At 41.5% G+C, this 19,956-nt stretch overlaps 2 protein-coding genes across 6 annotated transcripts in view; both read right to left on the reverse strand.

Moving 5' to 3' along the window:
• LOC143487654 (sialoadhesin-like) overlaps positions 1–19,956 on the reverse strand; it is a 178,546-nt gene that overhangs the window by 27,592 nt on the left and 130,998 nt on the right. Inside the window, exons 10-11 of the mRNA XM_076986707.1 lie at positions 2,876–3,145; positions 93–362 (exon numbers count right to left, since the gene is read on the reverse strand). Coding sequence (XP_076842822.1) covers positions 93–362; positions 2,876–3,145 — 540 coding nt within the window. The remainder of the gene's footprint in view (positions 1–92; positions 363–2,875; positions 3,146–19,956) is intronic.
• The window catches only part of LOC143487641 (NACHT, LRR and PYD domains-containing protein 3-like), a 61,144-nt gene continuing 59,684 nt past the window's right edge, over positions 18,497–19,956 (reverse strand). For 3 of the 5 annotated variants that reach the window (XM_076986692.1, XM_076986691.1, XM_076986693.1), the window contains exons 10-11: positions 19,300–19,476; positions 18,497–19,084 (exon numbers count right to left, since the gene is read on the reverse strand). In XM_076986692.1, coding sequence (XP_076842807.1) covers positions 19,066–19,084; positions 19,300–19,476 — 196 coding nt within the window. In that variant the 3' untranslated portion in view covers positions 18,497–19,065. Of the gene's footprint in view, positions 19,085–19,299; positions 19,560–19,956 lie in introns of those variants that run through there. The other 2 variants (XM_076986695.1, XM_076986694.1) reach the window with 2 other exon arrangements.

Raw genomic sequence — 19,956 nt, forward strand, 5'->3', positions numbered from 1 at the left:
CTTAGTTTGATAAAATGACATCATAAATGTATTTATATGTTATATTTAAACATACCGAATTCACTGTTTCATTAGGACAAAACTGCACCTACATAACACGTCCAACAGGGCAGCGGTGGAGTTGTGCTGTCCTAGCTGGTTGTGAGCGGTGCAGTAGTAGAGTCCACTGTGCTGGGAGCTGATGTTGGTGATGCTATAGTTCTGGCCTGTTCCCAGCAGTGTGTCTGCAGCTGCTCTCTGCTTAAACCAGGAGTAGTTGAGAACAGGAGGGTTTGCATCACTGCTGCAGGTCAGAGTCACTGAACCTCCCTCCACTCTCTCTCCAGAGGGAACCACCATAGCGTTGGTGTTTCTAGGGGAATCTGAACACAAACTTTAAAAATAAACATGAATCCCAACCTCTAAACATTTAACCCAAGCTTTAATGTGTAACTCTAGCCACAGCCTTGGACATCAACCTTAACCTGCATTAAAACTGTACAGATGTTGTTTTAAATGCATTTAGAAAACAAACGAATAAAAATTACATGTTTAAAAAAAAATTAAATGGTTTTGCAGTAAATGCCAAATCTGTATGTTTGGCTCACAGGCCAATTGCGTGTTCAATTTTACACCCTAATTTTTGCATTTAGTAACTCTTCTGAAAAATGTATATCTGTCTCTATCAGTAATCTTTTCAGAGATGCAGGTTGTCTCTGTTTAATTAACTCTATAATTTTTACAACATCAATTTGGCCAGTTTAGAACTCTGGTTGTTAACGAAGGTATTTAAAATTTTGTTGACAATATAATGTAGTGTTTATAGAAAGATGTTTTACAATGGGGATGTGCTGATTAGTAGAACTGAACTCAGTTTGATTCAGTTGTAGTTGATAAATGGTACTGAACTCAGTTTGATAAAATGCCATCATAACTGTATTTATATTGTGAAGACTGAACTCTGCAATCGCAGTGATGGGAACCAGGCTGCAGGTGCAGTGGCCCCATAGATGCAGCCCACTCAAGTGGTAAGAGAGGCCACAACCGGAGAAGACCAGAGCCACCATATCAAGGACACCTGTGTGGAACCCCAGCCCACGTAGCCGTGAGGGCCAGTACCAACTGGGAGGCCATGTGAGAGTTGTGGACCAGGGAGGGTCTCAGCGACAGTGAGAGCCAGAGACTGTGGGAGCTGCTGGAGGTGCATGTAGACGTGTTCACAGCCCTGGAGGAGGACTGAACCCACACGGACCTGCTGCAACACGCCATCAACACCAGAACAACCGGGCTTGTGTGTGAGATGTAAGAGGAGAGGCGGGGCTTGTGTGTGAGAGGTAAGAGGAGAGGCAGGGCTTGTGTGTGAGATGTAACAGGAGAGGCGGGGCTTGTGTGTGAGAGGTAAGAGGAGAGGCGGGGCTTGCGTCCACCTCCCATCATGCACCGCGAGTTCTTGTTCACCAACTTAATTGATGGATATTGTTGTTCTGGCACTATATCATGTGTTGCAAGGTTATAATTGTTAACGAAAACGAACGAAAAAACTAAAACTGATATTGAAAAAACATTTACGTTAACTGAAATAAATAATAACGGTAATTAAAAGAAAAAAATTATAACTAACTGTAACTATATTACATGTTTAGAAAACTAACTAAAACGTATGAAATTATAGAGAGGATACCCTTTGTTTTTGTGTTTGTCAGTTTATTTATAAGTCTTGTGGACTGAAATGAAATCGATTTTTTTCACTAGAAGTTTTATATTAGCTGGCAGAAGCGTAAGACACCTCATGGTCCGTCACGTCTCTTGTTTAGAGCTCCTGCTTGCCATGCTAGCCTGCAAAATTACAACAACAAAAGATGGGAGATTTTTTTTATATGACTACTAGAAAGACTTCATGTCTTGTAGTGGAAACAGGTGATAAAATATATGGAGTATATATATTCTCAAGGAAAACACCCACGAATCTCAAAGCTCACACAAGAGGGCTAACTGTCAGTACCTTGGCAAGCTAGCCTCTGAGTAGCTCTGCCGAAAGAGAAGCACCATCCCGGCTAGATAGCACCGGGAAGGAGAACCTTAATGGACCATTTTCACCAGTGATCAAATAGCTGAAAAACCGGAAGCGGGTGGATGCACTAGTTTATGTGTTCAGACTGGATGTCAACATGACCGTGTGACTCAATTGCCTTCAAAAATTTGGATTTTCACATGAACCAAAATAGGGTTACGCTCCTATGTTCGTGTCTGTTCTAGTCTGGAAATTTTCAGCAGCAATATTACACATTTTGCACTTAAGGCTTCTATCTTGTGGACTGTTGGTTGTTTAATTGAATGCATTTTTAACAATGGTTATGTTACCATTAATGGAGTTTTTATTACACAATATTTACTTTGAACTTTTTGAATCCTGCACCTGACAAATAACCCAAAGTATAAAAAAACTAAAACTAATACTAGAACTAATGAAAACTAACCTTAAACTAAGCTTTAAAAAAATATTAAAACTATTAAAAACTAGCAAACATGCTCTAAAAACTAATTAAAACTAACTGAATAAGAAAAAAAGTCACAATGAAATAAAAACTAAACTATAATGAAAAATCCATCAAAACTATCATAACCTTGGTGTGTTGTTATTAACCGTGGTTAATGCCACCGGACTCTTAGAGCCATAAGTGGGGGTTAGCGTAAAGCACCATGATGGAGGTTGTTAGAGAAATTAATCACTTCTCTGTCGTTATACAGTGAAGCTCTCAGTCTGTTTGTATTTGTGAGAAAGCTGTTTGCCAATAAAAAAGTGTCATTGGTCAAAAAGATGTTGCCTTCTTCATGTACGTCACAATATGTTATATTTAAACTGAATTCACTGTTTCAAGGCCAAAACTGCACCTACATAACACGTCCAGCAGGGCGGCGGTGGAGTTGTGCTGTCCTAGCTGGTTGAGAGCGGTGCAGTAGTAGAGTCCACTGTGCTGGGAGCTGATGTTGGTGATGCTGTAGTTCTGGCCTGTTCCCAGCAGTGTGTCTGCAGCTGCTCTTTGCTTAAACCAGGAGTATTTGAGAACAGGAGGGTTTGCATCACTGCTGCAGGTCAGAGTCACTGAACCTCCCTCCACTCTCTCTCCAGAGGGAACCACCACTGCGCTGGTGTTTCTAGGGGGATCTGAACACAAACACGGTGTTAACTTTAAAAATAAACATGAATCTCAACCTCTAAACATTTAATTGTCTCTAGGGGAATCTGTTTGGGAGATTAATACAGGTTTCCATGTTATTGTTGTTAATTTGGTGATTTAGTTACAGCAAACAAATAACACTAGTGTTGATAATTATGAGTGGGTTGTGTGTGGGTTGCGTGAGGGTTGTGTGTTGTGAGTGGGTTGAGTGTGGGTTGCGTGTGGGTTGCGTGTTGTAAACTGCACTCACACACTGCAGGAGAGGTGATGTTCTCATGTCCTTCAACACCACAGCTGTATCTGTCTACACATCTGTCTGCAGGTACAGAGCAGGAGACGGATGTGCAGTCAGACATTCTCTGTCCGTTCCTGAACCAGATGTAAGTGGGGTTGTTGGACAGAACACAGGTGGAGCTACACATCAGGTTCTTTACACCACGTCCATCTGACACTGTAACCTTTAAACCTGTGAGTGATTTTATTAACAATGTTTAGGTAATATTTCATAAAACATTTTGATGATGAACTAAAATGTTTTATGTTATGGACAATTACCTGTGACAGACAGAGTGACTCCAGGTTCACCAGTGTATTTACCTGTAGGATCATCAGTGTAGAATCTGAACATATATGTGCGAGCGTCACTCTCTCTCAGGTGAGTGAGTGTCATACTACAGGTGTTCTGGGAGTTCTGTCTATACTGCACTCTCCCATAATACCCCTCTTCCTGTCTCACATCCACAGGGTAAGAATCAGACCAGTTAATGTGCCAGAATGACTTTGTCACCTTCTTATTATTAGGGAAAGTGAAGTAACTGTGCAAATCCAGTGATGAGTCATTCAGAGCACAGATAGTTGAGACAGAATAAGTCACACTCCAGCAGTTCTGATCTGAATCTTTGGAAACACCTGAAACACAGAAAGTAAATGAAAACAAAACCAGAAACACCAAGAATATTAAACCACAACTCTGACATCAGCATCACCCAGCAAAGTGTCTCTGAACATGTTTACTATAAATAACCAGAATCAGTTTAAAGTGGGCGTCTCACAGACAGCAGGAGAACGGAGTTCCTCATGTCCTCTTACAGCACAGGAGTAGCTGCCTGCATCATCACTACTGTCATACACACGCAGGTCACGTGTGTTGTGGTTGAATACAGGCTGTCCGTTCCTGAACCAGATGTAGATGGGGTTGTTGGACAGAGCACAGGTGGAGCTACACATCAGGTTCTTTACACCAAGTCCATCTGACACTGTAACTGTTAGACCTGTGAATGATTTTATTAACACAGTTTATGTATTATTTCATGAAACATTTTGATGATGAACTAAAGTGTTTTATGTTATAATTACCTGTGACAGACAGAGTGACTCCAGGTTCACCAGTGTATTTACCTTTAGGATCATCAGTAAGGAATCTGAACTTATATATGCGAGCGTCACTCTCTCTCAGGTGAGTGAGTGTCATATTACAGGTGTTCTGGGAGTTCTGTCTATACTGCACTCTCCCATAATACCCCTCTTCCTGTTTCACATCCACAGTCTTTGCACCAGACCAGTTAATGAACCAGAATGACTTTGTCACCTTCTTATTATTAGGGAAAGTGAAGTAACTGTTTAAATCCAGTGATGAGCCAATCAGAGCACAGATAGTTGAGGCAGAATAAGTCACACTCCAGCAGCTCATCTGATCTGAATCTTTAGGAACACCTGAAACAGAGAAAGTAAATGAAAACAAAACCAGAAACACTTAAACCACAACTCTGACATCTGCACCACCCAGCAAAGTGTCTCTGAACATGTTTACTATAAATAAGCAGAATCAGTTTAAAGTGGGCGTCTCACAGACAGCAGGAGAACGGAGTTCCTCGTGTCCTCTTACAGCACAGGAGTAGCTGCCTGCATCCACACTACTGCCATACACACGCAGGTCACGTGTGTTGTGGTTGGATACAGGCCGTCCGTTCCTGAACCAGATGTAGGTGGGGTTGTTGGACAGAGGACAGGTGGAGCTACACATCAGGGTCTTTACACCATGTCCATCTGACATTGTAACCTTTAGACCTGTGAGTGATTTTATTAACAATGGTTAGGTATCATTTCATTAAAAAGTTTGATGATGAACTAAAGTGTTTTATGTTATGGACAATTACCTGTGACAGACAGAGTGACTCCAGGTTCACCAGTGTATTTACCTGTAGGATCATCAGTGTAGAATCTGAACTTATATGTGTGAGCGTCACTCTCTCTCAGGTGAGTGAGTGTCATACTACAGTTGTTCTGGGAGTTCTGTCTATACTGCACTCTCCCATAATACCCCTCTTCCTGTCTCACATCCACAGGTTCAGTACCAGACCAGTTAATGTACCAGAATGACTCTGTCACTGTGAGTCCTGCAGGGTATTTGTAGGAGCAGGAGAGCTGAACAGATGATCCTTTGAGAACACACACACGTTCATGAGTGTAAGTTACACCCCACATGTCTTCACCCAGCACACCTGGAACACACACAGTCTCAGTCAGCACAAAATTACAATTACGATTGCAACATTGAAATATTTTTGACTGAAATAAAATTGGTGTATAATTGGTGAAGAAACCAGAGACTCTTCTCATGTGTGTAACACGTTCTCTGTGAATCTACAGGTGAAAATGAAGATTCTTTATACAATTTTCACAGTGTACCTCTCTAAAATATGCATCTCCTGACCTAATATGATTGGTGTTCCCTCTTTTCATCTGACACCCTCATGTAATATGATTGGTCTAGATCAGTGGTTCTCAAACTTTTTACACAAAGTACCACCAACTGTCAAACGAAAAACCTCCACGTACCACCCCCCCCCCCCCCCCCCAAAAAAAAAAAAAAAGAAAAAGCTGTTTGGCGAGTTTAAGTTGTTGACGGGGGGTTAGCGAACGTAAATTGTTACCGGGAGGATGTAAAATGGACACAAGATAAGTATTATATCGCGGTGGTTGGTGCCAGAGCGAACTAGTAACTCATTGAATCATAGATGTGGATCAGAGGTAAATAAACTATATTTTTTTTGTCGGCGTGAGAAATCGGATGTGTGGCGTGTGAAGACGGTCAAATGAGTGTGTCTCACGCTCAATGCGTGAAAGTTGGCAACCCTGCTCATTACACACATATGTTATAATGTAGTTCTCCTGTAGTTCGTGTTGGTAGGGGTTTACAGCACAAAAAGTCTTCGTGCGACATGCCCTCATACTCATATCGCACGGAAACGAGCAAGTTGGCTAAATCTGCGACATCTATGGATTCATCTAACTGCAGTGAGAAGCATTTACTCATTTTAATTCTCTCGGTCAATGTTTGTCTGACGTTGTTCGCCATTTCATCAATTCTGCGAGTGACTGTGTCGTTTGAAAGATGCACCAGATCGAGCTGTTTAGCGACATTTTCTCCGCAAATAATACGAGTCATCCCTTTTAGTTTCTGAATTTCAGGACTTGTCATAATTCTGTTTTAATTAAAAAAATGTGTTGTGTAAAAAAAAAAAAAAAAAAAAAAAACTCAAAGCATCTTTTATTTTCCGAGCTCATCTGGCGTACCACCGCGGGGTGCTCTGCGTACCACCAGTGGTACGCGTACCACAGTTTGAGAACCACTGGTCTAGATAACACAAGATTACACAAGAATATATAACCTGATTGGTTACAAAATACATCATCAGAACCAAACACAAAGTTGTGAGTTATATATCTTGTTGTAATGCCTGTAGCATGAAGAAGCGGTAGAGCGGAGACGTACTACAACACAAAGAACAAACAAGCACAAACCATCAAATAACACTGAAGCACAACTACTAAACATGATCGTACATGAAACACGATCGTACATGTGCCTGAATGAGCAAACACCTCATACATTAGCAACAACAATGACCAGCACAGACAAGACAAAACAAGAGGTTTAAATACACAAGACCAAAGGAGCAACACATGATTACACTAACGAGGCTACAAAATACGAGGAGGGACAAAGAATGACTGAACATGTGTTACGTTCCCCACGGCAGGGGAGGAAAGTAACTAATTACATTTACTCACATTACTGTAATTGAGTACTTTTTATGAGTAATTTGTAATTTTCTGAGTAGTTTTTGAAATATGTAATTTTTACTTTTACTTGAATACATTTTGACCCAAGTAGTTTTACTTCACTACATTTGAACGCCCTCACATTACTGAGTAAAAAAAATAATGTGAGTATTTTAAATAGTGGAATCCTGTGCGCATTTTGTTTTATTTTGAGATGTGGTATCCTGTGGTCATTTTATTTTTTATTTTGAGTTGTGGCAACCTGTGGGCATTTTATTGTGAATAGTGGGATCCGGTGGCCACTGTATTTTGAATAGTTGGATCCTGTGAGCACTTACTTTTAAATTGTGGGATCCTATGAGCATTTTTAAATTTTTGATGTGGGATCCTGTGGGCATTTTATTGTGAGTACTGGAATTCTGTTGAATTTTAGTTTGATTTGTGGCATCTTGTGGGCACTTAATTTTGTGTGCATTTTGTTTTTTGAATAATTTGTAATTTAAATTTCTTTATTCTTATCATAGTGTTGTCCGTTTGACAATAGGACTGAAAATAGTTTGCACTTTATGGTACAGGTTGTGATTGTCCTTGTGCTGTGAGGAAGTATGTTCCTGAGCCCAGCTGATCTTTTTGCAAGTGTGGATGTGCACTTAAATACACTTTGAAATCGATTAAAACAACTTGTGCTGAATTTGGTTCATGATTCATCCATGCATAAAATTACTGAAAGTAACTAAGTAACTTTTACTCAAATTACATTTTAAATAAAGTAATTTTGTACTTTTACTCGAGTAAATTTTGAGATGGGTAATTTTACTTTTACTCTGAGTAGATTTTAGGCAAAATAAAGATACTTTTACTCAATTACAATTTTTCAGTACTCTTTCCACCTCTGCCCCACAGCAAACCTTCTTGTTTTAATTTTGCTTGTTTGATTTTGTTTTGATATATACAATTTATAAATAAGCTAAAAATGATATGAACAATTAAAATAATTATTAAAATAAATGCAAATTGAAGAAAATAAACATAAGAGACATGTGACCTGTGTGTGTCAGCATATTTGGCCAATGAACCCTAATATGATTTCTTACGTTTCTCTTGGTCACGTGGCTCCTGTCAGGGGTCATTAATAACAGTATCTACTGTGTATGTAGAAAATGTAATGTAAAAACTTACCTGTCAGTAACAGCAGGACTGTAATATTTCCTGAAATTGTGGGAGACATTGTGACCCCCCCCTCCCCCACACACACACAGCTGATACCTGAACAGCGTCAACACTCACTCACTTAGTTTCATGTAAAATATCAAAGAATGAGCCACAATTATAAAAGACACGCGTAACACACGTACAGCCTATAACAGACTAACACACACGTACATCCTATAACAGACCAACACACACGTACAGTCTATAACAGATTAAGACACATGTTGTACATCCTATAAGAGTCAAACAGGATCTGTTCAGCTAACTGCTACTAATAGAGGAACCCAGTGGAGTTTCTCACACCATCAGTGAGTCGTGTGATTTCAGATATTTTCAGAATGTCCATCACACATCAAACACACAGACGTTAACTCAACAATTAGCCTGACGCTGCAGAACTCTTCGTTAATGTTTAATTTACACAACAGACCAATATTTAACATGCAGATATCACATACCGACACGACTAAATGACATTTATGATTTTTTATGATTGTCCTGGACAACTTTTATTTCTCTCAGTAATATTCTGGAGTTCAGTGTTTTCTTAATGCCTGCAAGTATCAAACATCCTGTGACTGCAAAACAAGCCCAACTCATCACGCCATCATCCCCACACCTCCACTCCTACACCTCCACCCACACACCTCCACTCACTCACACCTCCACCTACATACCTCCACCCACACACCTCCACTTACACACCTTCAACCCCACACCTCCACCCCAACACCTTCACAGCTCCACTCACACACCTCCACCCACACACCTTCACCCCCACACCTCCACTCCTACACCTCCACCTACATAACTCCACCCACACACCTTCAACCCCACACCTCCACCCACACACCACCACCCCACACCTCCACTGATCACACCACCACCCCACACCTCCACTAATCACACCATCACCCCCACACCTCCACCCACACACCACCACTCACACACCTGCACTCTAGTCCAAAGGATTAAATCCAACTGAAGAAAGCCCAGTAAACAATACTCCCACTAAAGACATCCCAGTAAATGTGAGTACAGTGTGAGTGAGAACAGGAGGATCTCTGTATGTAGGTTCTAGGTAGGAGCAGGTGTGAACTCTTCGTACTCAGGTGATAGTGTTCTTGGTACACATGGTCAGTGATTCAGAGAAGTCAGAATAACAAACAACAAAGTGTTCAGTACACAGTGAACAGTAGAAACACATCTCAGTGACAATAAGGTTTAAACAGATAGAGGGAATGAGCAACAGATGTCACCAATAATCCAGAGATGAGAAACGTGTCAGTGTGCAGTAACTGGGTGACAGTTCCTTTGGTCTGTGTTTGGGGTTCTGGGGGTTCTATTTATTTACTGTGAATTTAAATCATAAAAGAGTCACATTTGCATGTTAAATATTGGCCTGATGTCCAAATTAATCACTAATAAAGAATTTTGCAACTTCAAGTTAAATGGCATGACTGTAACAAGACAAGATGTGTGATAGACATGTTGAAAACATTTGAAACAACACGACTCACTGGTGTGAGATTCTCCCTGGTGTAAGACAAACTTGTCTGAGTTCCTCTTTTAAGAGCAGTTACAGTTAGAAGATCAGACTAACTGTCAGGAACAGCACCTAATCATCGTGCAGATGCGGTTCACCCGCCGCTCATGGCCCCTCCCCTTTGCAACTATTTAAGCTTCCCCCTCTCTCTTCCGGGTTGTGAATATTGTTGCCATGCCACGTATCAAGCGTTCTCTCCGTGTTACTGCTTTTCCGTGTACCGACCTCTGCTCTCCTCCTAGGCTTCGTCCCCTGCCTAGTCCCTCTGAACCTCCTGGCTTCTGTCTCACCGGCGTGACCCTGGACTGTCCTGACTATGATTACCATACCCCTGCACGGAGTAGTCTGTGATCGGTGTTTCAATAAAAGCGGCTATTATCCGCACTTGGATCCTTGTCTGCCTGATTAGTACGTTACACTAACACACACATACAGCCTATAACAGACTAACACACACGTACAGTCTATAACAGACTAAAACGCTGGTGTGAGATTCTCATCGCTGTGACATCTGCATGTTAAATAATGTACTGTTGTGTAAATGAAACATTAACAAAGAGTTCTGCAGCGTCAGGCTAATTGTTGAGTTAAACGTCTGTGTGTTTGATTGATGTGTGATGGACATTCTGAAAAAATCTGAAACCACACGACTCACTGATGGTGTGAGAAACTCCACTGGGTTCCTCTATTAGTAGCAGTTAGCTGAACATCTCCTGTTTGACTCTTATAGGATGTACAACATGTGTGTTAGTCTGTTATAGGCTGTACGTGTGTGATAGTTTGTTATAGGCTGTACATGTGTGTTAGTCTGATATAGGCTGTATGTGTGTGTTAGTTTGTTATAGGATGTACGTGTGTGATAGTTATAGGCTGTGGTATTAGGTCAGGATATTAGGTCAGAAGATTAATATTTTAGAAAGGCACACCCTGAAAATTGTATAAAGAATCTTCATTTTCACCTGTAGATTCACAGAGAACGTGTTACACACATGAGAAGAGTTGTTTCTTCACCAATTAGACAACAATTTTATTTCAGTCATAAATATTTCAGTGTTGCGATCATAATTGTAATTTTGTGCCTGACTGAGACTGTGTGTGTTCCAGGTGTGCTGGGTGAAGACATGTGGGGTGTAACTTACACTCATGAACGTGTGTGTGCTCTCAAAGGATCATCTGTTCAGTTCTCCTGCTCATACAAATATCCTGCAGGACGCACAGTGACAGAGTCATTCTGGTTCATTAACTGGTCTGGTGCTGAACCTGTGGATGTGAGACAGGAAGAGGGGTATTATGGGAAAGTGCAGTATGGACAGAACTCCCAGAACACCTGTAGTATGACACTCACTCACCTGAGAGAGAGTGACGCTCACACATATAAGTTCAGCTTCTACACTGATGATCCTACAGTTAAATAAACTGGTGAACCTGGAGTCACTCTGTCTGTCACAGGTAATTGTCCATAACATAAAACACTTTAGTTCATCATCAGAATGTTTTATGAAATAATACTAAACATTGTTAATAAAATCACTCACAGGTCTAACGGTTACAGTGTCAGACGGACTTGGTGTAAAGAACCTGATGTGTAGCTCCACCTGTCCTCTGTCCAACAACCCCACCTACATCTGGTTCAGGAACGGACAGAGAATGTCTGACTGCACATCCGTCTCCTGCTCTGTATCTGCAGACAGATGTGTAGACAGATACAGCTGTGGTGTTGAAGGACATGAGAACATCACCTCTCCTGCAGTGTGTGAGTGCAGTTTACAACCAGTGATGGCTTAGTTACCTTGAAAAAGTAATATGATTACTCCTTTAAAAAGTAACTTAGTTATGTTACATATTACTTGATTTAAAAAGTAACTATGTTAGATTACAAGTTACTTTAATAGTTACATTCAGCAGCAAAATGAGTTTTTCCAATACTTTATTGGAAGTGCATTTTTAACAGTATCTTCTGACGTAATACAAGCGAACTGTTCAGTCAGACAGCAATTTGTTGCAAAACCAAATACAATTACAATTTCAAGCATTTTCAAGTAGGCTACGTTAGCCAAAATTCCAGCACTTTTCAAACCTGGAACACAATCCAACATTAAAATTGGTCAGGTAAATGCTCCTGTTTTTGGGGGATGTTTCTTTACACTACCACATATCGTTACGGAGGACACTGCACAGAATGACATGCTCGCGCTCTCACAGGTTCATGCACAGCGTGCGTAGTCGAGCGCTACGGTCAAAAGTAGAACTAAGTAAAGAATAAAGCAAAAACATTTTTACTAAGGAAAATAAAAATAGTAACGCACAGTTACTTGGATAAGTAACTTCAATCTGATTACTGGACTGGAAATAATAACTCATTATATTACTCCTTACTGAAAAAAGTGGTAAGATTTGAGTAACTTAGTGACATCACTGTTTACAAAACACACAACCCACACGCAACCCACACATAATTATCAACCACTAGTGTTATTTGTGTGCTGTAACTAAAGCACCTCATTAATAACAATAACTTGCAAAACTGTATTAATCTCCCAAACAGATTCCCCTAGAAACACCAGTGCAGTGGTGATTCCCTCTGGAGAGAGAGTGGAGGGAGGTTCAGTGACTCTGACCTGCAGCAGTGATGCAAACCCTCCTGTTCTCATCTACTCCTGGTTTAAGCAGAGAGCAGCTGCAGACACACTGCTGGGAACAGGCCAGAACTATAGCATCACCAACATCAGCTCCCAGCACAGTGGACTCTACTACTGCACCGCTCACAACAGTACAGTTGTGTACAGTACTGTTTGTACAGTAGCAAAAACACTGTGAGGGTTATAACAGAAACGGGCATATCCAAGCGCCAAACCACAAAATAAATGAAGAACTGAAACCTGCCAAAACGATGCAAGAAATGAGAGGAATGGAAAAACACTGTTCACAGCCTGGGCAAAAACACAGAAATAACAGAAAAGATGCGGAAACCTCAAAAATAAACAAAACCTAGAAAGCGAACTCAGGACGCCGGGGGAAGTAGCTGGCTCTCTGTAGTGAGAGAGTCTAAAACAAAAAAACCTCCCCAAAATAATCAACAAAACTGGACAGAGGAACAAACAGCGAAGGAAAACTTTGATGGGCTTGAGATGGGCCAGAGAGCAGCGCAGGACTGAAAACACTTGAACAAACAGAAACTTGGGGGGGGGGGGGGGGGGGGGGGGGGGAGAAGAGAGAGAGAGAGAGAGAGAACGAGACACCAAGAAAACGCAACACAGTACTGAGACAGAAGGCCGGCTACAAGCACATAGCGTAGGGTCAGACACTGCATCTGTCTTCCTTAAGTGGGGAGAAACACAGGTGCAGGTCATCACCGCTGATTGCGCTGATGAGAGCTGGTTCGTGAGCTCCCCCGGTGGTGGAAGATGGCACAACCCTGGAGCCAGCCCTGACACCTTTGTGATGGCATTTCATCAAACTGAGTTCAGTTCCACTTAGCAGCACATATCCATTGTAAAAAAAACCTTTTAACCAACACTACAATGTCAACAAAACTGAAGATTCGAAACTGGCCAAATAGATGTTATAAAAATTATGGAGTTAATTAAATAAAGACAACCTGCATCTGTGAAAAGATCACTGATAGAGACAGATATACGTTTTTCAGAAGTGTTAATAACTGCAAAAATTAGGGTGTAAAAATGAACATGCAATTGGCCTGTGAGCCAAGCATACAGTTTTGGCGTTTACTGCAAAACCAGAATAAATGCATTTAAAACAACATTTTTTCTGTGGCTAGAGTTATACATTAAAGATTGGCTTAAATATTTAGAGGTTGGCATTCATGTTTATTTTAAAGTTGAGAATGGTCTTTCACATCAGGTACGGTGTGGGCTGGGCAGAGTTCCTACGCTGATTAGAGACACTCTAGCCGGGTTTCCATCCAAACCTTTCGAAAAAATAATGCGCAATTTCCAAGTTTCGGCAGAAAAAAATGCGAATTAAGCCTTGTTTCCATTCATTACAGTTATGCGAATAAACTTTAGATCACGTGAGAGGACGCCAAACAATAGTGGTTTTACGTCCATCTGGCAGTTACGCATTTTTGCACGTTGAGGTTTTGAAACATTTTTTTCTTTTTCTTTTCTATACATGGAGAAGTTAAATTCCATTTTTGCTCTCTCCAGAACTGTTTTTGTATGCATTTGCCATTTTTACATCGCGATCGTGTACAGAACCACATGACTTGAGGCATGATACGTCATCGTTTATGCGAAAAACCCTTTTCCATCCAGTTTTTCTGAATTTTGGCGATGTGATAGTCTAACTTTTCCACCTCCTCCTAGCGTAAAAATCTTTTTGCGATATTTGGGGCTTTTTTCGAATTTTGGTCTTTTTCCATCCAGTTTTTTTCATGCGCATTTTCAAAATGCGCAAAAACTCGGTGGATGGAAAACACTCTTCAGTATGTAGACTGAGGTGGTCTTGATCTCTCTTCTCTGGTTCTGTTGCATTTGAGTTCACTGAGTTCTGTAACTGTTCACACGTGTGTGTAAAGTCTTACACATGTGTGTAAAGTCTTCTCACTGTTGCAGATAACACAGCTGTGACGTATACAGCTGCTGGAGTCACTGTGGGTTTGTTTCTGGTACTCGTTGCTGCCCTCCTGTGGATGAGGCGAGAAGTGCAAGACACAAGCTAGAACAACCCGGCTACTGAACAGCTTCTATCCACAGACTGTCAGGCTTCTGAACAAACTGTGAGGATGGAAGACCCAAATTTTATTTACTTTATTTATTCTGATATTGCTGCTATGGACAACTTCTCACTTTGGGTTTCTGAGATATTCTGACTATGCAAAAGTTTCTACATATGGCCTCCTGCATATCTCATGTATATATGTATATATATATCTATTTGGGTGCCTGTTTTGTGTATATTCTCTTGTGTATTCGTTGTTGCTAAATGCAATTTGTATTGTTTTTGTACTGTTTTTGCCACTATATGTGATGCTGCCCTGCTGTAGAGTTATTATTGTCTGAGCCTCACCCAAAGCATTTAAATGTATGTCCCCACATGATGTGCAAATGACAAATGAACTTGAAGACACATTTATTCCTCTGGGGTTTCTTCATAAGCTTGACCATATTCATAAACTCTGGTCCACTATGTGGGTAAGATGTTTCTGCTGATGTTTGTGTTGTTCTTACAGAAGTCGAGCTTTCAGGAGCTGATGTGAGGAGAACAGTGTGAACATGAGTGATACTGTAGTGAGAAACTCATAATGACCCAAATTTTCACTGGGTCTGAGGTTCTACTGGGCTGTACAAGCAGTGACAGACTTTACAGTGGCAGGTTTTACAGTGGTAGGCTTTACAGTGGCAGGTTTTACAGTGGTAGGCTTTACAGTGGTAGGCTTTACAGTGACAGGTTTTACAGTGACAGGTTTTACAGTGGCAGGCTTTACATTACTACACACAGAGAACATCTGAAGTCTCATGTCCCATTCTGTCCTAAGTATTTCTGTCTCTGCATGACACATATCTGACATCTCAGATCTGACCATGACCTCTGACCTCATGCAGGTGCCTTTCCTAGATGACCAGGATGACGTTTACACCATCGTTTATTTTACCTGCACCCCCACACAGGAAGTGTCTCTGTCCTCCAGACATCTAGGCACTTCAGTATGTGGTTAGATGAACTTTGGCACACTACTGCCACCCAGTGAGCATATCATGTCATTACACCTACTAGAATTTTAAATGTTTACAATGCTGCAGCTGATTACGTTTCCCAAAGAAATGACACATAAATGTGTTCCGCTCTGCTAGTGACACAATCCTCTCTGTGTTCTCCACAGGTCTGAAGGAGCTGATGACCCATCTCAGATCTACAGTCAGGTCCATAAACCCAAACCCCACACATAAGCAGCGCAACACCCTCACCGTGAGCTCAGAGCTCTGGTCTCTAACAGCAGAACATGCAGCAGCTCTGGATCCTGGAGAAACGCTGAGAAGTCGCTGTGGTCCGTTGTATTCATTCGTTAGTGTTTCAGTTAAGAGTTCGGTATGCCTTGTAAGTCGCACACTCTTCGTGTGGGCGCAGTTCACTTAGAGGAGACTAGCTCCGTTAAAGTAGGTGCCAGCTCTTTATCACGATTGTGTCCAATAATAACCCACCTCCTAAGGACACAGCGAGAGAGTGTTGTGAGACTGAACTATAAATAATATATTGAGACTGAACTATATATAATATATAAATAATATATGTTAAAATAATGCCGAGCATTGGAAACATGATTGGTCCGACCCTGAGGCTGTAGCATCTGCACCAAGGTCGCATCTGCGAGCCAAGGGAGGTCTCCGTGGGTCACAGACTACCCGGCCTGCCCCGCAGGCCATTCGGTCGCCATCTAGAACTGCCACAGTTAGTGGTTTTCAGGGAATCCCTGGTGTCATCACAGGAACACATGCCGCCTCTGTGTCTAAGACGTTGAATGTCCTACTATATGTGATGTACTCACTGTGGGGTTGCTACCTAGGTCTGACAAAAAACAAGGACACTGTCATACTGACACATGGCGAGTGTAATCTGTTGACGGGGGGGGGGGGGGGGGGGGTGTTGAACGTAAAACGTTACCGGAGGGGTTTAAAATGAACACAGCGAGAGAAAAAAACAGATTTAAAGTGTGCAGAAACAGTCAGAATTGTGGTTTGAACTAACCGCGTTTTTTTTTGCGGGGACCGAATATTAAAAAGAAGAAAAACCGGGACAGCCCGGGAAAACCGGGACAGGCACGTGAAAACCGGGACAGTCCCGGGAAAACCGGGACAGGTGGCAACACTAACTCACTGCCATGTCCTCTAGAGATTCTCAACTGGTGGGTCGCGACCCAAAAGTGGGTCGCGGACACGTTCTGGGTGGGTCGTGGACAGTTTGTAAAAAAATTAATATGCTACTCTTCTAATTTTGTACTCACCTTTTATCCTGAAAAAAGACAGAGAGGCACCCGTCAGACATGCCAGGGCTCCAGATTGCGACTAAAATCGTCGCAATCGCGACCATAAATTTAAATTTGCGAGTAATATAATTATTTCACTCCCCATCAACAAATGCGGGAATCTGATTACCAGCCTGACTTGCAAAGCAGCGGAGCGCTAATCGCTAAGCGTTGAAAATGGCCAAGCGAAAAATATCGCATTTTTTCACAGTCTACATCTCTGTCGGACCAGAGACCGTATCTCTGTGTCGGACCCAAAGAGGACACACTTCTTTATAACTGTAGCCTGCATAGTTTTAGTTAGTTTTTCCTCGGTACGACCCACCGACAGACTGCTTGGTCCTGCTCGTTTATGTTGTTTTTGCAAAGCTCCATTCGGGTTTGGAGTGGAGACTGATATCCACACCACCAAAGCGTTACAACAGGAGAGCCATTCACAACGGAGAAACACAACGAAGACGGAAAATACCAGAACAGCGATGACAGATAATCCACAAAACCGAACAAACCACAAACAACCGACAACGGGCGAAACACAGAGATACAAATACACAGGACTAAACTAGACACAACTGAACACAATGACGACACGGGCGTGGCAGACAGAGGGAAACCAGGACAACAGACACGCAGGGCGGGATAACCGGGCAAGGAACAACACCGACAGGAGTTTAGACAGGAGTCTAAAAACATACCTACATGTACAGTTATCTATACACACACACACACACACACACACACACACACACACACACACACACACATTCATTCATAATAATCTAATGATGTAGGAGTCTAAAAACACACCTACATGTACAGTTATCTGCACACACACACACACACACACATTCATAATAATCTAATGATGTAGGAGTCTAAAAACACACCTACACACACACACATTCATAATAATCTAATGATGTAGGAGTCTAAAAACACACCTACATGTAAAGTTATCTACACACACACACACACACATTCATTCATAATAATCTAATGATGTAGGAGTCTAAAAACACACCTACATTTACAGTTATCTACACACAAACACACTCATTCATAATAATCTAATGATGTAGGAGTCTAAAAACACCTACATGTACAGTTATCCACACACACACACACATATTCATTCATAATAATCTAATGATGTAGGAGTCTAAAAACACACCTACATGTACAGTTATTTACACACACACACATTCATTCATAATAATCTAATGATGCGGGAGTCTAAAAACATACCCACATGTACAGTTATCTTCACACACACACACACACACACACTCATTCATTCATAATAATCTAATGATGTAGGAGTCTAAAAACACACCTACATGTACAGTTATCTACACACACACACACACTCATTCATTCATAATAATGTAATGATGCAGGAGTCTAAAAACATACCCACATGTACAGTGATTTTCATCTGGTGATTTGTGGACGAGAAACATGAAATGATAAAGTGTGTATGGATGAACTGATGTCAATACCTGTATTAAGGGTTAAATTATGGTCTACACAGGGTTTTACATGTTTAATTCATATATATTTATTACCTTCAGACTACATTTTATAAAGATTGGAGTAAAATACACATTATCTTCACACAAAAACAGTTCCTGGTTCACTTTCATATTGTGATAATTCCACTTATTCAACCTCTCACTGTTGATGGTTATGAACTTGGAGAACATAAAACAAAAGTATAAAAATATCATCACAATCACGTGTGTGTGTGTATGTGTGTGTGTGTGTGGTTGTCCTCTTCGCTGTATAAAGTGCCATATTTTGTCAATTGTGATTTTTTATACAGCAATCGAAATTTGTCCTCCGCATTTAACCCATCTGTGCAGTTAACACACACCAGTGATTACGAGGGGGCTGAGGTGCACACATGCCCAGAGCGGTGGGCAGACCTAGCCCGGCGCCCGGGGAGCAGTTGGGGTTAGGTGCCTTGCTCAAGGGCACCTCAGTCATGACCTCAGGCCTGGGAATCAAACCCACGACCCTCCAGTCCCAAGACCAGTTCCCTACCACCAGGCCATGACTGCCCCATGAGAGACTCAGATCAGGTCAGATCAACTTCAGTGTCTTCACTGAAGTGGTCTGATACTGTAAGACAAAGAATAGGACAGAATCAGACATGAACACACACTCATCACACTCTATACACAAACTCAATCAGTGTAAACACTCACTGTAGGGTCTCCAGTGTACAGTGTGGATCCTGTGTGTGTGTGTGTGTGTGTGTGTGTGTGTGTGTGTGTGTGTGTTTATGTATGGGTATATTTGTGTGTGTATAAAGAGTCAGTAAGTCAGTAACTCACGCTAGTTTCTCCAGTGTACAGTGTGGATCCTCCAGTAGAGCAGAGAGCTGCTTCACTCCTGAGTCTCCTGGTTTATTGTAGTTCAGTTTCAGCTCTCTCAGGTGTGATGAGGGGTTTGACATCAGAGCTGAACACAGAGCAGCACAGCCTTCCTCTGTAATACTGCAGTGAGACAGACTGTAGAGAGAAGGAGAAAAACTCACACTTGCACATCAACACACACATGAACACAAACATCTCTCTCACTCCCACACACACACCTTGCCTCACACGCACAAGCTCACGTGCACTCACACACACACACACACACACACACACACACACACACACACACACACACACACAAAGTTACTGGTTCACTTTCATATTGTGATAATAATTCCACTTATTCCACCTCCACAGCTCCATAACATGACAATGAACTTGGAGAACATAAAATAAAAGTATAAAAGCATTCATTTTATTTTTTCTGAACCATTTTACTGAACTTAACAATCATATGGCAGCAGTTACAGGACAAGTGTGTGTGTAGGTGTGTGTGTGTAGGTGTATGTGTGTGTAGGTGTGTGTGTGTACATGTAGGTGTGTGTACGTGCGTGTGTGTACATGTAGGTGTGTGTACGTGCGTGTGTGTACGTGCGTGCGCGTGCGTGTGTA

Source organism: Brachyhypopomus gauderio, unplaced genomic scaffold, assembly GCF_052324685.1.
Source record: "Brachyhypopomus gauderio isolate BG-103 unplaced genomic scaffold, BGAUD_0.2 sc49, whole genome shotgun sequence".
Classification (NCBI taxonomy): domain Eukaryota; kingdom Metazoa; phylum Chordata; class Actinopteri; order Gymnotiformes; family Hypopomidae; genus Brachyhypopomus; species Brachyhypopomus gauderio.